Below are 20,020 nucleotides of genomic sequence, written 5' to 3' on the forward strand. Positions count from 1 at the left end.
TATAGCAATCCCTGACCTGGAAAAGAGAGGGGCAAAGCAAAGGCTGACATTTGAGAATAGCCCCAAGTTAAAAAGGGTCTCTTTGGACAAGCTGCACATTGAACAAGAGATCTGAGTTTGGCAACCGATGAGTTGTACATTGGGGTAAGGAAGATGGACTTGGTAAAATTTTTCATAAGAAAGGATGTCTTTGTGTTTTAATTTATTCTTTGGTTATCCTTAGGCTTTTTTCAGCTTTGCTGAAGAGAAGTAAGGAGAAAGGCTTGCTTTTTGTTCCCACTTGGACCAGAGAGGAAAGAGTATATGCCCTGGGGAGCCATGGGTTGTGCTGCCAGCAGGAATCAACGTACCTGCAAAACGTGGGCACGGGCCAAAGATTCAAAGAGCCAAAGAAAGGTGTCCTCTGCCTCCCCTCAGAGCCTTCCCTTGATCTTTCTGAGGAGTTTGTGTTTTAATTGCTTAAGAGACAGTCCTTTCAACCCCCTTCAATTTGAGACTCATTCAATTAGTAGCCTAAAGATTATATTAGGTTGATCTATAAGGCAACTGCTGGTATTTGTGTGTTTTTTGGTCTACGAAAAGGGCAGCTTGCTATGGTTTAACCCAACACACACACACACACACACACACACACACACACACACACACACACCAATAGGAAAGCATTTAATCAAGAGCAAATTAATTTAGTGTAAAACTGTGCAAGTTAAATGATATGGCAGAAATCAGGTGAGAGGAATGAATAAGGTTTTGAAGAAGAACTGGTATGCCCATTTGCACATACACACGCAGTGCTAAACTCTAAGCTACAATCAGAGCAGCTGATTTTCTTTCACAAGAAAGGAGGAGAAGGCTGAATTGTCAAGGATGCTATCTAGCATTTCAACTCACAATACAACTGTTAGATTTTTGCTGAAGAAGTTTGAAGGTGAATAAGTCAGATGGGCCAAATATTCACTTTGTGGTTTGGAAGACATATTGCATTGAAGTTTCATGAAGCTGTGAGAATGGATGCAGGACTCAGAGCTGCTTTTAAATTGGGACATGCTCCTTTATTCTCACTGGTTTACAGGCAATTAGTACTTGATTTTTAGATATTGATCAATACAATTCTAAAGACTTTATTTTTGACTGATATTGCTGTGCTGACAATCAAAACCCACTTAGGCTTACTTTTATTTCAGAGTGGCCTACAAAGGAACAGGGCACGTAGGCAGCATTAACATCAGCCTCCATTACTCCACTGGGAACTTTTTTTAATCTGTATTTTTCTTTTTTCCTCTTTACCTGGGCAGCCAACAGAATCTTAGTGCTAGAAGAAATCTTACAACATGGGCTATTGAGCTGGACTGCCTAGGTTCAAATCCTGTGTCACCCTTTACTAGCTGTGTGACCTCTATGTGCCTCAGTTTCTTTATCTGTAAAGTGAGAATGCTAATAAGAGAACACGTCTGATAAGATGTTATGAGTAGTAAATAAGTTACTATATGGCAATATACATATAAGATTTCAATGAATGTTAGCTATTATGATTAGTGGTAACAATAGTACTAATAATAGAGATTGTATAGACCATATCCTTCATTTTATAGATGGGAAAAGTGGTGCAAAATTATGGGCATACCAGTTCTTCTTTAAAACCTTATTCATTCCTCTTACCTGATTTCTGCCATACCATTTAACCTGGATACTTTTTGCACTAAATTAATTTGCTCTTGTTTAAATACTTTCCTGTTGGTGAATTCATCTGAAATACTTTCCTGTTGGTGAATTCATCTGGGTGACCATACAGTAGGCATTTTAAACTTTTAATATCAATTAACTAATACTTCTATACAAATGAAATAGTGTGTGAAATAAGACTTTCTGCCTAGTTATCTTAGCAGAGTTGTCCCAGGATTAACAAACATAGTTGTTTCTATGATTTGAAGGCCCCAAGGATCCCCATGATCCTGAACACCAACACTGCTCAGTAGCCTTGATGCCTGAAATCTCCAGATGACTCCTTATGGGTAAATACACTGTTACCTCGGATGGAGAACCACAGATATATTTTAAAAACAGACAAATCTATCTGTAAGCAGGCTTCTTACCTAAATTTTTACAAAATGAATCCCTCCAGCAAACCTGGGGAGAAGGAAGTCAAAACAGCATGAAGTAAACATGTTTTCTGAGAAAGGAGGGAGATGCTAGAGGGAACAGGCCTCCCACGTTTCCCATCATTTGTCAGCCTGGGACCTTGTGTTTCACCCAGGCTTGTTCTGCCTTTCAGAGCTCAGCTCACGTAGGACTAGTCACATGTTGCATTTTAAAACCACTCTACCCTGTTCTTAGTTATCTTTGAATGGAGAGAAAAACAATCAATTGTGAGAGTTTTTAGACGAGTCTTCGCTTCATTTTGCTTGTAAACACATAATCATCTTACTTGATTTGATGACTTCAGTTTGAAGTGCTAAGCTTCTTGGATTTTTTTTTTCTTTTTAATAAAGGGTGCTGCAGTTTTGGAGCTTTGCTGTCACCTCACATCTCAGTCTGAGAAATCTTATAAAGAGCTCTGAGGTCCAGTGCTGGGATAAGTCTCATCTAAACGGCATTACGATTCATGGACACAGCAAGGTGCAATCTGGATGTAGTTTCTAAACCAGTTTGCTTTTGGTGAATGCTGAATTTCTTGATGGTCCAGGGAAAGGTATTTATGGGGACAGATGAATGCAGCAGATGAGGATATACATAGACTGGAGGGGAAAGTACATTGCAAGGAAGATGATTCAAACACAACTCAGGTTTGGTGAGGGTGGGGGGAGGAAATGGATTTTTTAAATTAGTGAAATTTTAGGATGTTAATGTGATTTATTTCACTTAATGCAGCTGGTGCCAAAGCAGGATCTCATGTTCCCCAGCAGTTTGTTTCCTCACCTTGAAAAGGACCCTGAGTTTGTGTGTGAAAAAAAAAAAAAATCACCAGAGTCACTGAAGAAAAGTGACTCTTTTTGCTTTATCTTCAAAGGAAGTCTATAATTTTCTGATTTTTTTCCTTTCCACTAGAAGGTCTGGACTAGATCCACACTGGCCTTTGGGGAACATATTCATTCCATTAAATTGGCTATGCCTAATCTGGGGAAACTGAGGCAGTAATATAGGCAAGAGTGCCTAAGGATGGGGAGAGTAGGTAAGGACGGTTGAGTTAAACAGCCTCCTTCCTCTAGCCTCCTTCATACTTTTCCTGCCCACCCTCACTTGCCAGTACATTAGAGTCGATTATTTGTCTCTTTTTGTCAGCATTGAAATGAAGAGTCAGGCCCTGCCAAGATGGCTCCACTGAGTGGGGCAATGATTTATAGATTAATTATTTTAAGGAACAAGGCAGTACAACATGATGGAGTGGAAAGAATGCTGCACTAGGTGAAGACTTGCATTTTAGTGCTGGCTCTGATCCATAATAGCTATGTGACTTTGAGCAAATCACTTAACCTCTCTGGGCCTTAGTCTCCTTATCTGTAAATTGGGAATAGCCAATCATTGCTGGTTGTGGTGATCAAACAACACCCTGACTATGAAAACATTTTGTTAATTGTAGGAAATGGCAACACACTCCAGTACTCTTGCCTGGAAAATTCTGTGGGCTACCACCCATGGGGTTGAAAAGAGTCGGACATGACTGAGCGACTTTACTTCACTTTAAACATATGTAAAGGATCATTATTGGTGTTAGAATTTTCTAGGGACATGTACAGTAATACCACCTAGCCAGTCTCCAGTCCCAGAACCTCAGGAAGAACCCTTGAAGTCACTAATGAGAGGGCCCTGAATTTGCTGCCGTTATAAGCCATTCCACAAATCTGCTCAACTCTACCACCGGATGGGAAATTGGTTAATTATAAATAGTATTAACTAAATAACACTTCAGAAATGGCAAGGATCTAATGCAAGCAGAAGAGATTAGAAGAGGCGGCAATAATACACAAAACAACTTACAAAAAAGGTCTTAATGACCCAGATAACCACGATGGTATGATCATTCACCTAGAGCCAGACATCCTAGAGTGCAAAGTCAAGTGGGCCTTAGGAAGTGTTGCTACAAACACAACTAGTGGAGGTGGTGGAATTCGAGCTGAGCTATTTAAAATCGTAAAAGATGATGCAGTTAAACTGCTGCACTCAACATGCCAGCAAATTTGGAAAACTCAGCAGTGGCCACAGGACTGGAAAAGGTCAGATTTCATTCCAATCCCAAAGAAGGGCAATGCCAAAGAATGCTCAAACTACCACACAATTGCACTCATTTCACACACTAGCAGGGCTTCCCAGGTGGGGCTAGTGGTAATGCCAATGCAGGAGATGTAAGGGATGCATGTTTGATCCCTGGGTTGGGAAGATCCCCTGGAGGAGGGCATGGTAACCCACTCCAGTTTTCTTGCCTGGAGAATCCAATGGACAGAACAGCTTGGTGGGCTACAATCCATAAGGTTGCAAAGAGTCAGACATGATTGAAACAACTTACCATGCGTGCATACACATGCCAGCAAGGTAATGGTAAAAATCCTTCAAGGCAGGCTTCAGTAGCATGTGAACCTGAACTTCCCGATGTACAAGCTGGGTTTAGAAAAGGCAATCCAGAGATTGATCCAGAGATCAAATTGCCAACATTCACTGGATCATAGAGAAAGCAAGGGAATTCCAGAAAAGCATCTACTTCTGCTTCATCAACTATGAGAAAGCCTTTGACTGTGTGGGTTACAACAAACTGTGGAAACTCTTAAAGAGATAGGAGTATCAGACCACCTTACCTGTCTACTGAGAAACCTGTACACGGTCAAGGAACAACAGTTAGAACCGGACATGGAACAGTGGACTGGTTCAAAATTGGGAAAGGCTGTATATAGTTGCCCTGTTTACTTGGCTCACATGCAGAGTACATAATATGAAATGTTAGATGAATCACAAGCTGAAATCAAGATTTCCAGGAGAAATATCAACAAGCTCAGATATGTAGATGATACCGCAATAACGGCAGAAAGCAAAGAGGAATTAAAAAGCCTCTTGATGAGGATGAAAGAGGAGAGTGAAAAAGCTAGCTTAAAACTCATTAAAAAAAAAAAAAAACAAACTAAGATCATGGCATCCAGTCCCCTCACTTCATGGCAAATAGATGGGGAAAAAAAGGAAACAGTGACAGACTTCATTTTTTTGGACTCCAAAATCACTGCGGATGGTGATTGCAGCCATGAAAGTAAAAGACACTCGCTCCTTGGAGGAAAAGCTATGACAAACCTAGACAGCATGTTAAAAAGCAGAGACATCACTTTACCAATAAAGGTCCATATAGTCAAAGCTATGGTTTTTCTAGCAGTCGTGTACAAATTTGAGTTGGACCATAAAGAAGGCTGAGCACAAAAGAATTGATGCTTTTAAATTGTGGTGCTGGAGAAGAATCTTGAGAGTCCCCTGGACAGTAAGGAGATCAAACCAGTCAGTCCTAAAGGAAATCAACCCTGTATATTCACTGAAAGGACTGATGCTGAAACTGAAGCTCTAATACTCTGGCTACCTGATGTGAAGAGCTGACTCACTGGAAAAGACCCTGATGCTGGGAAGATTGAGGGCAGGAGGAAAAGAGGATGATAGAGGATGAGATGGTTGGATGGCAGCATCAACTCAATGGACATGAGTTTGAGCAAGCTCCGGGAGATAGTGAAGGACAGGGAAGCCTGGCATGCTTCAATCCATGGGGTGGCAAAGAGATGGACATGACTTAGTGACTGAACAACAACAACAACAAATAACACTTCACTCTACTCACACGGAAGAGTGCCCATATATTTTATGCCCACTAACCTCAGTATTAAGAACAATTTGGAATATGAGGTGAAAATTACACTTTATACTCTCTCTCCATTATCTGTGCATATGGAGGGGAGAAAATAGGATGGGTCATCATAGAAAGCAGAAAATAATAAAGTCACAAAAAGAGACACAGATGTATAGAACGGACTTTTGGACTCTGAGGGAGAGGGAGAGGGTGGGATGATTTGGGAGAATGGCATTGAAACATGTATACTATCATGTAAGAAACGAATCGCCAGTCTATGTTCAATACAGGATACAGGATGCTTGGGGCTGGTGCACGGGGATGATCCAGAGAGATGATATGGGGTGGGAGGTGGGAGGGGGGTTTAGGATTGGGAACTCATGTACACCCGTGGCGGATTCATGTCAATGTATGGCAAAACCAATACAGTATTGTAAAGTAAAATAAAGTAAAAACAAAAATTAAAAAAAAAGAATGTGTTCTAAAAAATGGAAAATCCCAAAGTCACATAGTGTATGATATGACTCATAATATTTTATTCAGACTCTAAGCGGGGGAGGCACCAAAATACCATTTATTAGATTAATTTTCCTGGGGTGAGTCCATGAGGTTGATAAAACATGTGTATATAATTCTGACTGTTTTCTAGTATGACATCTTCATTTCACAGGTGAAGAAAATAAAGGCATTTCTTAAGCCAGTTGTAAGACTCCCCCATTTAGGGTTCTATGCAGGAGATCCCATTTCCCAGTAAGTAGGAAACCCTTACTGCCCACACATAGAGAGATTTGGACTATTTGGGCTGGTTTCACCTCTCATTTCAGTGGCATTTCTGGTAAATATTCTGGCCAATCGAATCAAAGCATACAAACTGACTTGTGCATGTAGACAACTTGTGTAGTGGCTGTTACAAAAACAACCACAAAAGTCTGTCTCTGGGTCGCCAACAGAACTGACTGGGAAGTGAGCACTGATGTAGATCATCCAGCCGTGGGACTGGTCTGACCACTTGTCGCAGGAATTGGGTGGTTGTTTGGTGTTGCCCTGTCACAGCCTAGAGGTTACTGCATTTTTACTGTGAGTGAAGAAATGCAAGTGTTCCAGGGATCCCAGGTGAGACACAGGGGCTCAAAGCAGGCCTGGCCTCAATGTGAGTAACTGCCTCAGGCTGGCAGTTGCTCTTGGGCTCATACTGAATGTTGCTAGATTTGGAAAGTTGGTCATGTCATCCTAACATTGCTTCATGTTCAAGAAGGGACAAGTGGAAAGAGCGCGGTGGTGCTTGTGGATTTCGTGTGCAGCAGAAAGGCAATTCTGACTGAGAGATCCCAAGTTAACTGTGGTGAACTGTGCTTGGTAAAAACTTGAAAACTCCCAAATCTTGCATTTCTCCCAGGCAGCTCTCTTTTGGGCTTCCCAGGTGATGCTAATGGTAAAGAATCCGCCTGCCAATGCAGGAGATGGAAGAGACCCAGATTCAACCCTGGGTTGGGAAGATCCCCTGAAGGAGGGCATGGCAACCCACTCCAGTATTCTTGCCTGGAGAATCCCATGGACAGAGGAGCCTGGTGGGCTACAGTCCATGAGGTCACAAAGGGTCGGACACAACTGAAGCACGCATGCACGCTCTCTCTGAGTGCCATTAGGCCAACAGGAGCACTAGTCCTTGACCTCTCTGGCCCTTCATATGTATATTCAAGGCAATGATAACATTCACTGATTTCTCCCTTAATTGCCTTTGTCCAAATGTTGCCTGACGTCGCATATCCTTCTGTGTGTACCTGCCTGGCCTTTTCGAATAAAGTATCTACCACCGCATGAGGCTTCCCTTGTGGCTCAGCTGGTAAAGAATCCACCTGCAATGCAGGAGACCTGGATTGGGAAGATCCCCTGGAGAAGGGAAAGGTTACCCACTCCAGTATTCTGGCCTGGAGAATTCCATGGACTGTATAGTCCACTGGGTCGTAAAGAGTCTGACATGACTGAGCGACTTTCACTTTCACTTTTTACCACGAAGCAGGGGTCTGAGGCATCTCCAGGCCATGTGAGGGATTCCAGAGGGCCTCCTGACTACACGCATTTCTAGATCCAGACATTCTCGGTGCCTGAAATTGCTACTGTCAGAGCACTTTAGCTGGCTAATGACAAAGAAAGCTCTTATTAGAATGTTCATTTAAGGATACTGAACCATTATCAGCCATTAGCACCCTCTCTTGAATTACTATATTATATAAGTTAGTCACCTAGAAAAGCTTTAGAGAAATGGGACTTCTGATTAGGGAGGTGCTGCGGTTTTCAAAAATACAACACCAGTTGCCTAGGTGCTGTCAGGCCGAGACTTACCCTCAGCCTCCTTTCGAAAGCTGAAATGTTGCCTTTGTTCTGCTCCTTGCGCTGCCGCCACTCGATGAGGTTGGCGTTGTGCTCCCCGGGCAGAGAGATGTTGCATTTTCCCAGGGTGGGGTTGACCGCCCCGGCCAGGATGTGGGGCTCTGAACTGAGGCTGATCTCCATCCCGCTGGCAAAAGTGACACGCAGGGAGCCGTCCGGACTCACCCGATAGGTGCTCTGGGTATTTTCTGCAGAGAGAGGAGCAAAGGAGGAAGAGGGGGAAGAAGAGGGAAGCACAGAAATAGAGGAGAGACAACTTGAGCTTCAGGAGGCAAGTTTGGGAAAGGATGAGCAGGTGTGGCACCGTGGACCCCACTGCCCTCAGGGCTATAGACAACCATTCTGACAAGCCCACATGCTCTCTGTCCATTTGAGTCTTGTTAGTTTCACAGCTGGGCTGTCTTGTTTCTTGGATAAAAGACTCCCGTGTAATACTGCAGGCTGTTTCTGTTTTTCAAAACGTTCTCATTTTTAAAGGATTTCCTCACAAACTTCTTCTCTGACTTGGTGGATTGGCTTTCTCTGTTTGATATGCTGGGAGCTAGAATGAGTGGAGTATGCAGTGTAATTCAGTACCCTCAGTGCCTGGGGACACCAGCACAGTGGCTGATCTCCAGGAAAGGATATGCTGACAAAGGTTGCCGCCGATCCTTTTAGAGTGGATCTGATGTTGGACAGTTCTGTGTTTGGCCTCACAGCCTAACAACAGAACGGGTCCTTAATGACTGGGCAGAGAGAAAGTGATTTCTCTGTGTCCATTTCTCTCATCTTCTAAGACATTCTTTCCAAATACACCTTCCTTTTTTCCTTCCTTCCTGTTTCCTTCCCTCTTGCTCTCCCTCCCTCTCTCCTTCCTTCCCTCTCGCCTTTCCTTCTTTTCCCCTTCCATTCTCTCTTACATTTCCCTTATATTCTGGCTTGGTGTGCATCCTCACTCCTTTTTATTCACCCATGTCATCACTGCTCTAGAATGCTAATTTCAGATGAGACACAGACTTCGTGCCTTTAGTATACCCCAATCAGAGCTTAAAGAGCTTTACAAACAGCTGGGTGTTGGGAAATGGCTTGATGGAAGAGTATATTTGGCAGGAATTGAACCTCCTAATTCCCACAAGGACGTGGCCCAATGTTGCTGTAGGAACTTTATGAAAGGTGTGACTTGGGATTCAGCCTCCACAGCTGGAATATGGGGACAAGAAGTCTTCTATTAATTAACAGTGTGTGGAGGTTTGATGGTAGAAGTAAGAGAGATGCTATTAGAGGCGGGCAAAGTTGGAAATAGTCTTACCTTGTTTCAAAATATATATGGTACTTGTGGCGGTCAGATTAGTTGACATGAGGACGTTTTCGCGGTTGGAAGTATCTAACTCCACTTTTGTAAGCTTCTCCAGGTCACTGTGGAAGCTGCTGACATCTCCCGTGGGAAATGTTGCGTTGGTCAGATGCCCCTCGGGGTCATACCTGCGGAATGTAACCAAACCCAACTTTGAAGCCTCTTGGCAGTGATAACGGGCCTTTGCAAAATAAAACTCACTTGGCAGCTAATACAGTTTAACTTTGAGTGATAACAAGTATTATTAACCTTGTTCAATAAGAAGAAAAAGGTCAGAGAGATGATTAATCAAACGAAGGTATTTTTTGCAGCTCTTGAATTCTTGATGACTTCCTTGAGCTGTGCTGTTTTACAGAAAAAATATATCTGATAATGAATCACCAGGGTGGAAAACTGATTTATGAATCATGTCCCGCTGTGTGCAATGTTGCAGGGAGCCCTCCATTTGCAATTTGGGTCGATCCCATCAGATGTGATGGATCACAAAAACCAGCAGAGGGTGCTGTTGGCAAAGAAAAAGGACGCACAAATGTTCACCTCCCCCCACACCGCCCCCCCAAAACAGGCAAAGAAGGCCAATAAACTGATTTTGCATTGTGATAGGAAAATTATATTTGCTGCTGTTTAAGTTGCCAAATTTGAAATGAATGAATCATTCTTCCAACAAAATGAACAAGCAGAGAAGATAATGGAAACATACTCATTAAACCATTCTGGAACCCCCTGATCTCAGTGTCACTTAATTTTTTTCTCTTTTTATAGTATAGTACATAATGTGTTGTAATTTGCCTGTATGTGTAAGAGCTCCCCCTCCCCCCCAAATAATTACCTGGGATAATAGGCAATAACCTATATCTAGAAATAGAGTCTGGTGAGTTGATTTTTTTTTTTTTAAATCAGAACTATTGGCAATCAGACTGGCCTCCAAATGGAGAGAGCTTCCCTGAAGGCTTTTGATGTAGAACTGTTCTTTTATTGCCAATAGAACCAAGAAAAATAAACCCTTCATTAAAAGTAAAGACATGTACTTGGAAGCCCATTACTGTTTTCTTTTCAAGTTGCAAAGTTAAAAATATTTAAGTACTTTTATTTGCTTTTAAAATGTTAAACAATTATATTCTTTTAACTTAAAGTGAGCAGGATAGAGCCTGGACACAGTGGTGGAGCCTGGCCCTACTGCCTGTTGTTGTTGTTCAGCCACTTCAGTTGTGTCCGATTCTTTGTGACCCTATGGATCGTAGCCCACCAGGCTCCCTGTGTCCATGAGGATTGTCCAGGCAGGAATACTGGAGTGGGTTGCTATTTCCTTCTCCAGGGGATCTTCCCGATCCAGGGATTGAACACATGTCTCCTGAACTGCAGACGGATTCTTTACCACTGAGCCATCAGGGAAGCCTCCTGACCCCCGAAATGATGCAAAATGGCCTAATAACTCAGTGTGAATCCACTACGTTTTAAAGAATTCAGTCTGGAGAGTTGCTGAAATTTTAAAACTTAGACCAGTCTTTGGCAGACTTGGGAAAAGGGGCTAGACATTATTTTACAGGATGAAACTAGACTTGAGGCTATACAAAATGGCATGTCAAGTTCAGTTCTGAGTATACATGAGCATGCTCACAGGCACTTGATCAGTTAAAAACAATCAGGCATGCAAATAAAAATAATCAAATAGGTCATTTGACATCACAGATATGGCAAGCCCCAGTTATTTAATTGGATGCACCCTTTGTTTAAATGGATTTCAGCCAAAATGGCTATTGGCATGCTGCTACTATGATGCTAAGGCCTTATTATCAAAGAAAGGCCGAAGGGTGCTGTTTGCGCCTGGGGTTAATGGCAAGATCTTCCCTGCAGCTCAGCCTGTTTGCCCACGGCCTGCTCTGGGGCTCTGGGGCTGTGAGAAGACCCTTGATGAGAACAGGGCGTGGAAGGGCCTGAGCGCCTAACACAGCCTGACTTTGTCTGCCTGGTCTTTCTTTCAGGGGAGGAAAACGGTACCGAACTTTGGTTCTCACAAGGTCCCAATCTGCTTTGGCCTGTAGGGAGGAGTCTCCAGGCAGCAGACAGAAGGAAGCTGCTGCAGGCCCCCTCCCGAGGGAGACTGTGGCCCCACAGCCTGGATTATGCAGGCAGTTGCTCTGTTTCACATCCTTCACCAGTCACCCGGCCACATCAGTTCCCCTTTCCTGATTTCTAAAGGGTTTCCTCAGCACTTGGCAAGGTCACTCCTCATTATTCCCCCAGGAGATCGGACCTAAGATGCAGTTTCCTCCTCTCTCAGTTACACAGCCCCTTGTTTTAAAGCAAGATTTCCTCTAAAGGTGACAGCAGTGGTGGTGCCCACTTCTCAGGGCTAGATGACAAGATCAGATGCCAGCTGAGCCATCCACGAGCAGAGGTTACAAGGGCCAAAAATCTGAACGAATGTTAGCACTGGCCTGTGGTGTAATTCCCTGGATAGATGTAGCTGGGAGGCTGCCACCTGGTCCTTTTCTGGTGAGGGAGGTAATGGGGTAGGGATAAAGTAGGCTTTCTCACAGTCCTGCCCAGGTGCTAGAGAGCTAAAAAGTTATATTGTCTGATTTCCTTTCCGTGGCTGGATAAGCCTCTTTATTTGAAAATGTACAGTTGACTTTATCATAAACAAAGTACCTAGAGGGTGTTTTGCTAAGTGAAATAAATCAGACAGTAAATACTGTATGATTTCAGTTATATGTGGACTCTCAAAAAAAATTCAAATTCGAAAAACCTGAGCACACCAAGCTCGTAGGAAGAGATCAGATTTGTGGTTTTCAGAGTTGGGGATGGGTGAAGGAATAGTATAGAAGTGGTCAGGAAGGTAGAAACTTCCAGTTATAAGATAAATAAGTACTGGGGGGACTTCCCTGGTGGTCCAATGGTTAAAAATCCATCTTGCAGTGCAGGGGATGTGGGTTCAGTCCCAGGTTAGGGAACTAAGATCCCACATGCTACAGGGCAGCTAAGCCTGTGCACTACAACTACTGAGCCCGTGTGCTCTAGAGCCCTTGAGCTGCAACTAGAGAGAAGCATGCGCGCTGCAGCTAAGACCCAACATAGCCAAATTAAATAGATAAATATATTTTTTAAAAGTACTGGAGATGCCATGTACAACAAGGTGGTAGTGAACACTGCTGTGTGGTATGTAGGAAGCTTCCTAAGAAACTAAATCCTAAAAGTTCTCATCATAAAGAAAACAATATTTTTCTTTTTTTTTTTTTTGGTGTCTATGCAGAATGATGGATGTTCACCAAACTTACTGTTGTCATCACTTTGTGATATATAGAAGTCAAGTCACTAGGCCGTATGCCTTAAACTTATAGAGTGCTGTATGCTGATTATACCTCAATACAACTGAAGGGGAAAAAGCCAAAAAAAAAACACCCAAAGCACTCTACCCCCAACACACTCACCCACCCCTATTCTGCTAGTCACAGTCAAAGCAATGACATTGGTGGTATCTGCAGAGTGGCGCCTCTCCTGGGCTCAGCCATGCACACGGCCCTCTGTCAAAAACAACAGGCCTCTGTCTCTTCTGTGGGGTCATTTCCAAAGGAAGAGCAACAGGCAGATCCCACACCTTTGGAAAGATTGCTATGAAGTAGATAAGAAATAAAGGAAATCTTTGATTTCCTATGGCTTGCTTGAGGGTTTTTCTCCCCCGCCCCCCATCACAGGGGACTGCATTTCCCCAGTTGAATGTCAAAGAAACGAGTTTAATCAAAATCTCTCACGCTGTGGGTTTCCCTTTGGCGCCTGCATTTTTTGGTGCACAGAACACAAGCCCAATATGCTGCAACTGATACCCTCAGGCCATAACAGGGTACTAACTCCCTTCTTTGCGCCTCCACTCGTCCTCTGCTCCCTGGCCTGTGAGTAGCATCCACTTAACCAGGCCCATAAATCCTGGTTTGGTGAACTGTGTGATCGGGCATTGGCTGTTGCCTTCACGGTTATCAGGAGTGAGTTTGCCATCACCCTATCCCTTTCTGTCTTGATTTTACAGAGATCCACTGCGAGCGTGCACACACACGTGTTCCCGCGGAGCAAAGGAAACATGTGGAAAGGAAATTCAGGATTCATTCTTGTCCTTGAGGACCATATTGTTTACAGTAGGGCAGATGATATTTACACATTATTAAAATATATTTGGTCTGATATTTTCTCATAAGGGCTAGCCTGCCCTTTCCCTTGAGGACAGTGTAAGTCACAGTTAAACCATGCTGAGTAAAAACCAGAAGCTCTTCCATCTTTGCTTTTAAGAAAACATTGAAGATTATAAAAGAAAAATTCATTAATTATTTTATAAAAGGAAATAGACCCTCTTTACCCTTTCAGAAACCTGAGCAATCAAATAAGCATTCTTTAGGAAATACTAGATTCCCCTTTCCTTGCCAACAACTTCACTTGGCTTCCTATGATTCAGCCCAGGTCCATCATGCCCTTCTCTCTTCACTTGTCCTTCATTCAGTAAATATCATCAGTCTTGGGCTGGGTCCTGGGGATACTGTGCTGAATGAAATTTGAAGTCTAGTAGGGTAGAGAAGATAGGCACACGAATCGCTCTGATGCCAGAATACTGCCATATACTTCTGTAAACAAGGAGCTGCCGGAGTCATTTCCCTCCAGGCTGAGCACAAGGAAAGGAGGAGAATGAGGTGGTATTCGAATCCTGGAAGGTAGTGGGAGATCAATTCCTTGATAGGTAGAGACGGAGGAGGGGAGGAAGGCATTGTGAAGGCAGGCACTCTGGTGGTTGGGAAGACCATTGAGGGAAGCAGGATGCGGGAGCACAAGGGTCCTCTCTGAGGGGCATGGGAGATGAGGCTGGAGAGGCTTGCTGGAAGCAGAGCATGGGGAAACTGGGGTGCCAGGCTCCGGAGGAAAGCACGCAGTCGATGGGCAGTGGAGAGGCATAGGAAGCTCTCCGGGGGAGAGCAGTATGACTCCTTAGGTGCTGTGGTGGAAATGAATCTTGGAATGGGAGCTATGGAGCAGGGAAAACTGTTGGGAGGCTTACTGCCCCAGTTTGTGTAAGAGAAGATGGTGGCCCCTTGCCTTTATGAAACGCATGGTGATAGCCCTCCTAGGTGGTAAACTTTCGCATCTTTAGAGAGAGGGCACAGTGCCTAATTCACCTCTGTATTTTCAGCGTGTGGCCCCGAGCAGACTCTCACTGCTTACACTTGTTGAATGTGGGAAGCCGGATCTGTCTGTGCAGATGGGAAGAACGGGGTGGAGACGAGAGTGAGCGTGGTGAGAGGACAGCCAGCCATCCCTGGGGATGTGGAGGCTCAGTTTACAGAGACGTCCTGTGTGGTGCAACTCATCCTCCCAGCCAGGCTCGGAAAGTTTGCTCTGCAGCCTCTCTTCCTTCGCTTCAGCCTCTGTCCCTTTGCTAGTTCTTTTTCCCCAGCGTGACCCTCCACAGCTCTCGCTGCCCATTCCTGAGACCTCTCAAGGGCATAAAGCCCAAGGGGAGGGGACTGAGCGAAAGTGTCCAGCCTGTCTGTGGAGTCCTGAAGGAACTGTTGGCAATGCTACATTCTTTCTGTTGAAAATGAAGCCCTCCACCTGCCCAGAGGCAGGGGGCTGGGCTACGTGGCACCTTTGTTCTCTCCCTACTCTGAGATTCTGGAAAACAGTTCAATGTTCTCGGACTGACTGTTCACTTACATAACCATGGGAATCACATCCTCTCCTTAGGCAAATATCTCACCCACAGACGTGGCGGGTTTACCTTGCTCCCCTCCTCCCCCTGCCCCCGTTCCACGAATCTTATCAGGTAGGAGGAAGAGCCTTCCCTTAGCCATCTTCCATAAGACTGAGCATTTGTAAAGCAGCCTAGAAGGCACCTAGAGCCATCGTGAGGGCATTTCCAAGTTGTCAGCGAATGACAGTTTGGCGGGTGGGGGTGGGGAATGTGCGAATCAAGTCCTGAGGTGGCGAGAATACAGAAAACCAAGGATCAAGAGATCATGGAACTGCATAGTCCCCTTCAAGCAGAGGGCTCCCACAAAGGCCAAGGGCCCGAGGAGCTGTCAGCTCAGTCTGCACCGGCAGCAGTGACAAAACCGACACTTTGGCCTCAGTCTGGGGCCTCTGCAGATGAGTACAGCAGAAGCCTTTGCCAGGAAGAGCCTTGCCAAACAAGGAGGCTGCCCTCCTGTGGAGATGCTGGGTCCCTCCCTCAGACCTCCGCTGGGGCAGGGTCATCGCAATCAGGAGTCCCCGAGCCCCTGGGACCACGAGCCCTGCCTCGTTCCTATTCCTGCCTTGACAATCACTTCCCTATCAGCTGTTTCTCTGTGGTCAGCTTTCCCCTGACACTCAGGACACTTAGGGGCGGTGGAGATCAAGTACTAATACGTGGGGTGTGCAACTTTTGATTCTGGTCCAAGGCAAACGGAATTAGGAAAAGCAATGAACTATTTAAACAACATCACACTACACAGGACAAGCCCACCCACTACCACGGCACAAGATACATTGTAAAATCCCATTTGGACTGTCCACGCTGTTCAGGGTCACTCGTGTCATTCTTCCTCAGCGTCACTGCAGATCGGTGAACACTGAATGGTTGACTGGCTTCGCTACTTCTCTGCGGCAGTCGTTCGTCCTGCCAACTTTTGCTTCTGTTTCTCTTTTTCTGTTTGTCATCTCAGAAGAGAAATTTGATGTTCACCTTGGCAAAGGATTTGTCCCCTTTTGGCCACAGAAGGCAGCCTGCCTTTCATCTCAGAGCATCATTCCCCAGACCACTTTCTCCCAACCCCAGCATGGCTCTATCCCTGACCGGAAGAGTAGGTCCGATTCTGTGTTCCCCAGCTTCAGAAGGACAAGGAAAAACTCAAGTCAGTGCTCAGGACTGGCTAAAGTGCTGGAGGATAAAAGTGAAAGAAGTTGGGGCTTGTGCAGCATAGACTGTGGGAAGAATGAGTTCCATTTGAAGGCTGGAAAATTGCTCATTCTGATGTGTGCAGGCAAGAAGGGATGGGAGCAGTGTTCCACTGGGGACAGAATACACTGATTCAAGATGAAGAGGAACCTTCCACAGATGCTACCTGGTCAAGAGGGTTTCGGCATAGTGCTAGCTGGAATTTAGAAGGTGGGAGAAGGAAGAAATGGATATTCAGCCTCCCTTTCTCTTCCCTGGAGCTCTCCCATTCCTCTTGTCCTGCTTCTGCAGCACAATCTTCTAGCTCCCCAGACTTCCAATGGTCACTCTTGTTATTCCAAGTCCTCTTTGTTTTTCTGGAAGGCAGTGGCATGGTGGTAGAAAGAGCACTGGGCTAGAAGCTCAAAGACTGACTCTAGACCTGGCCAACTAGCAAAGGGAATGGCCAAGTTATTCCTCTACTCTGGGTTTCCATTTCCTTATTTGTCAAATGACCTCTAATGTCTCTTTGTGGCCATAAAAATCCCATGCTAACCCCACGTGAATGCCCATGTTTCTTATCTCTTAATGCCTCAAGCGTACCCAACAACAGTGACATTAGATTGCCTTTTTACTCACTGCCGGCCGAGTCCTGGTGATAGGCCTGAGCTCCACTCACTGTTAAGCATCCTGCTCGCCTGCATCACCATGCCACCATGGACCCACAGACTGTCTTCTCTATCCCACATCATCAATTTCCCCCTCTACATTGGATCATTTTCATCAGCATACAAATAAACTGATATTTCTCTCCTCTTTACTCCATCCCCCTCTGCTCCAATTTCTCTGCTTTTCATTACAGAAATGTCCTCAGAAGGCTTCTTTACTCATGGTCTCCAAACTTTCTCCTCCCAGTTGCTCTCATTACTATTATCATTGAAATATAATCAGCATATTATAAAAGTCATCATTTAAAAGTACACAGTAGGGCTTCCCTGGTGGCTTAATGGTAAAGAATCCACCTGCCGCTGCAGGAGACATGGGTGCAATCCCTGGTCCGGGAAGATCCCACACGCCACAGAGCAACTAGGACAGTGTGCCGCAAATATTGAGTCTGTGCTCTAGAGCCCGGGAGCTGCACCTCCTGAGCCTGAGAGTCTGGAGTCCACGCTCTGCAACAAGAGAAGCCACCACGAGGAGAAGCCCATGCATCGCGACTGCAGAGTATCCTCCACTCGCTGCAACTAGAGAAAAGCCCCCACACAGCAAAGAAGACCTGGCACAGCCAAAAACAAATGAATACTTTTTAAAGTACTCAGTATGCAATTCAGTGGCTTTCAATACATTGACAACGTGTGCAACCATCCGCACCATTTCTAGAACATTTCCATCACCCTCAAAATAAACCCCGTACTCAAGAGCAGTCACTCCCCATTCACTCCTCTCCCTAGTTCTTGGCAACCACTCACCTACTTTGTATGACTTTGCCTTTTGTGGACATCTCATATAAACAGAATTATATAATATTTGTCCTTTTGTGTCTGGCTTCTTTCAGTTAGCATAATGTTTTTGGGGTTCATCCACACTGTAGCATGTACCAAAACTTCATTGCTTTTCATGGATTAATGATAGCCCATGGTATGGATGTACCACATTTTGTTTGGCTATTCGTGACTTGATAGACATGGTACTTTACACTTCTTGACTATTCTGAATAACACTGCTATGAAGACATGTGTGTCCACTCCCTCTTAAACCTGCTCTGCTAAAGCTTTTGTCCCCCATTGCCCACAGCACCTGCTCTTGTCAAGGTAAACAATGATCTTCACAGTGTGCTGGATGGAGTGGTCAACTCTCAGCACTTATCTTACTTGACTTATCAGGAGTATTTGGCACAGCTGATCACTTCTCCTTCCTTGACTCACTTGTTTGACTTTGCTTCCAGGACATCCCACTCTTCTGGTCTTCTTCCTACTTCACTAGACTTTCTCAGTCTCTTTTTTACTGGTTCCCTTTCATATACTCAACTTTAATCATTGGCGGGCTCCTGGTTCCGTCGTCAGATCTCTTTCCTTCCTTGACTACACTCACTTTGCCATGAAGATATCATGGCTTTAAATACAATCTAAACACTAGTGGATACCAAATTTGGATCTCCAAATTTCAAATCTCCAGCCTCTTCCCTCAATTCCAGACGTGTATATCCACTTGCCAACTTGCTATATTCCCTTGGATGTCTAAACTGATTGTAGCTGACCCTGAACTCCCACCCTCTATCATTTACTCCTTGCCTGGTCTTCCCCATCCTGGTAAATGGAAAGTTCAACACCCACTTGCTGTGGTCAAACACTTTGGAGTTATTTCTGACCCTTTTTTCCTCCCACACCCCACATCCCATTTGTCTATCCTGATAGCTCTACTGTCAAAATATATTTTGATTATTACCACTTACTGCCCTCACTCCCTGGTCTAAGTCACCACATTGCCTGGATTATTGAAGTATCGTCCTCCCTCCACTACATTCCTTTGCTTCCACCACACAGTCTGTTTTCTGTGCAGAGCAACTCTTTAAACATGTAAGGCTGATTATGTCACTCATTTCCTCGAAGCTCTCCAATGGTTCTACCTTTTACTCAAAGTCTTTACAAAGGCCTTCAAAGCCCTACGCAAAGTGGCCCCAGCCACTTTGTTGATCTCCTCTCCCAACTATGCTTGCTCACTCCACTCACAGTGGCTGCCTTACTTGAACACATCAGGTTTGCTCCTGCTGCAGGGTATTTGCCCTTGCTGTTCACCCCGCTGGGAAGGTTTTTCCCCTTCCCCCCGACCATACACCCATATACTCACCCCCTCACCTCCTACAGGCATTTACTCAAATGTCACCTTCTTAATGAGCCCTTCCCTGATCACCCAGGGGCTTCCCTGGTGGCTCAGATGGTAAAGAATCCGCCTGCGATGCAGGAGACCCTGGATCAGGAAGATCCCCTGGAGGAGGGCATGGCAACCCACTCCGGTATTCTTGCCTGGAAAATTCCATGGACAGAAGAGCCTGGCTGGCTACAGTTCATGGGATCACAGGAGTCAGACACGACTGAGCGACTAACACTTTCACTTTGCCCTCCACTTTTAAACATCTGGTGCTATAAATAGTTAGAGTGGATATGTAAAATATTTTAATGTTTTGTATTAAGAACATCTGACTGTAGCCCGCCAGGCTCCTCTGTCCATGGGATCACAAAGAATCAGACACGACTGAGCTACTAACAGTTTCACTTTTTCTGACCACCCAACCTAAAATAAAACCCCCTTCTGCCTCCACATCTTGATTCCCCCTTACCCGGCTTTATTTCCTTCACAGAACTTACCATCATCTGAAGTTCTGTACAGTGCAAGTGCTGTGGAGGTAGGGATTGCTGTCTGTCTTGCTCATGGCTCTATCCCCAGCACCAGGTATACATACCAGGTGCTCAGCAAATATTTGTTGCATAAAGAAATGAACGGTTAAACTGGCTACTTTGTGTTCTTTTTTTTTTTCCTCTAGTTTTACTGAGGTATAAATAACAAATAAAACTGCCTACAGTTCAAACATACA

General features: G+C 44.7%; 1 protein-coding gene across 1 annotated transcript in view; it reads right to left on the reverse strand.

The window, feature by feature from the left end:
* TENM1 (teneurin transmembrane protein 1) overlaps positions 1-20,020 on the reverse strand; it is a 986,510-nt gene that overhangs the window by 21,065 nt on the left and 945,425 nt on the right. Inside the window, exons 29-30 of the mRNA XM_018044162.1 lie at positions 9,489-9,661; positions 8,153-8,388 (exon numbers count right to left, since the gene is read on the reverse strand). Of these exons, the coding sequence (XP_017899651.1) occupies positions 8,153-8,388; positions 9,489-9,661 (409 nt within the window). The remainder of the gene's footprint in view (positions 1-8,152; positions 8,389-9,488; positions 9,662-20,020) is intronic.

The sequence above is a fragment of the Capra hircus genome (assembly GCF_001704415.2).
Source record: "Capra hircus breed San Clemente chromosome X unlocalized genomic scaffold, ASM170441v1, whole genome shotgun sequence".
NCBI lineage: Eukaryota > Metazoa > Chordata > Mammalia > Artiodactyla > Bovidae > Capra > Capra hircus.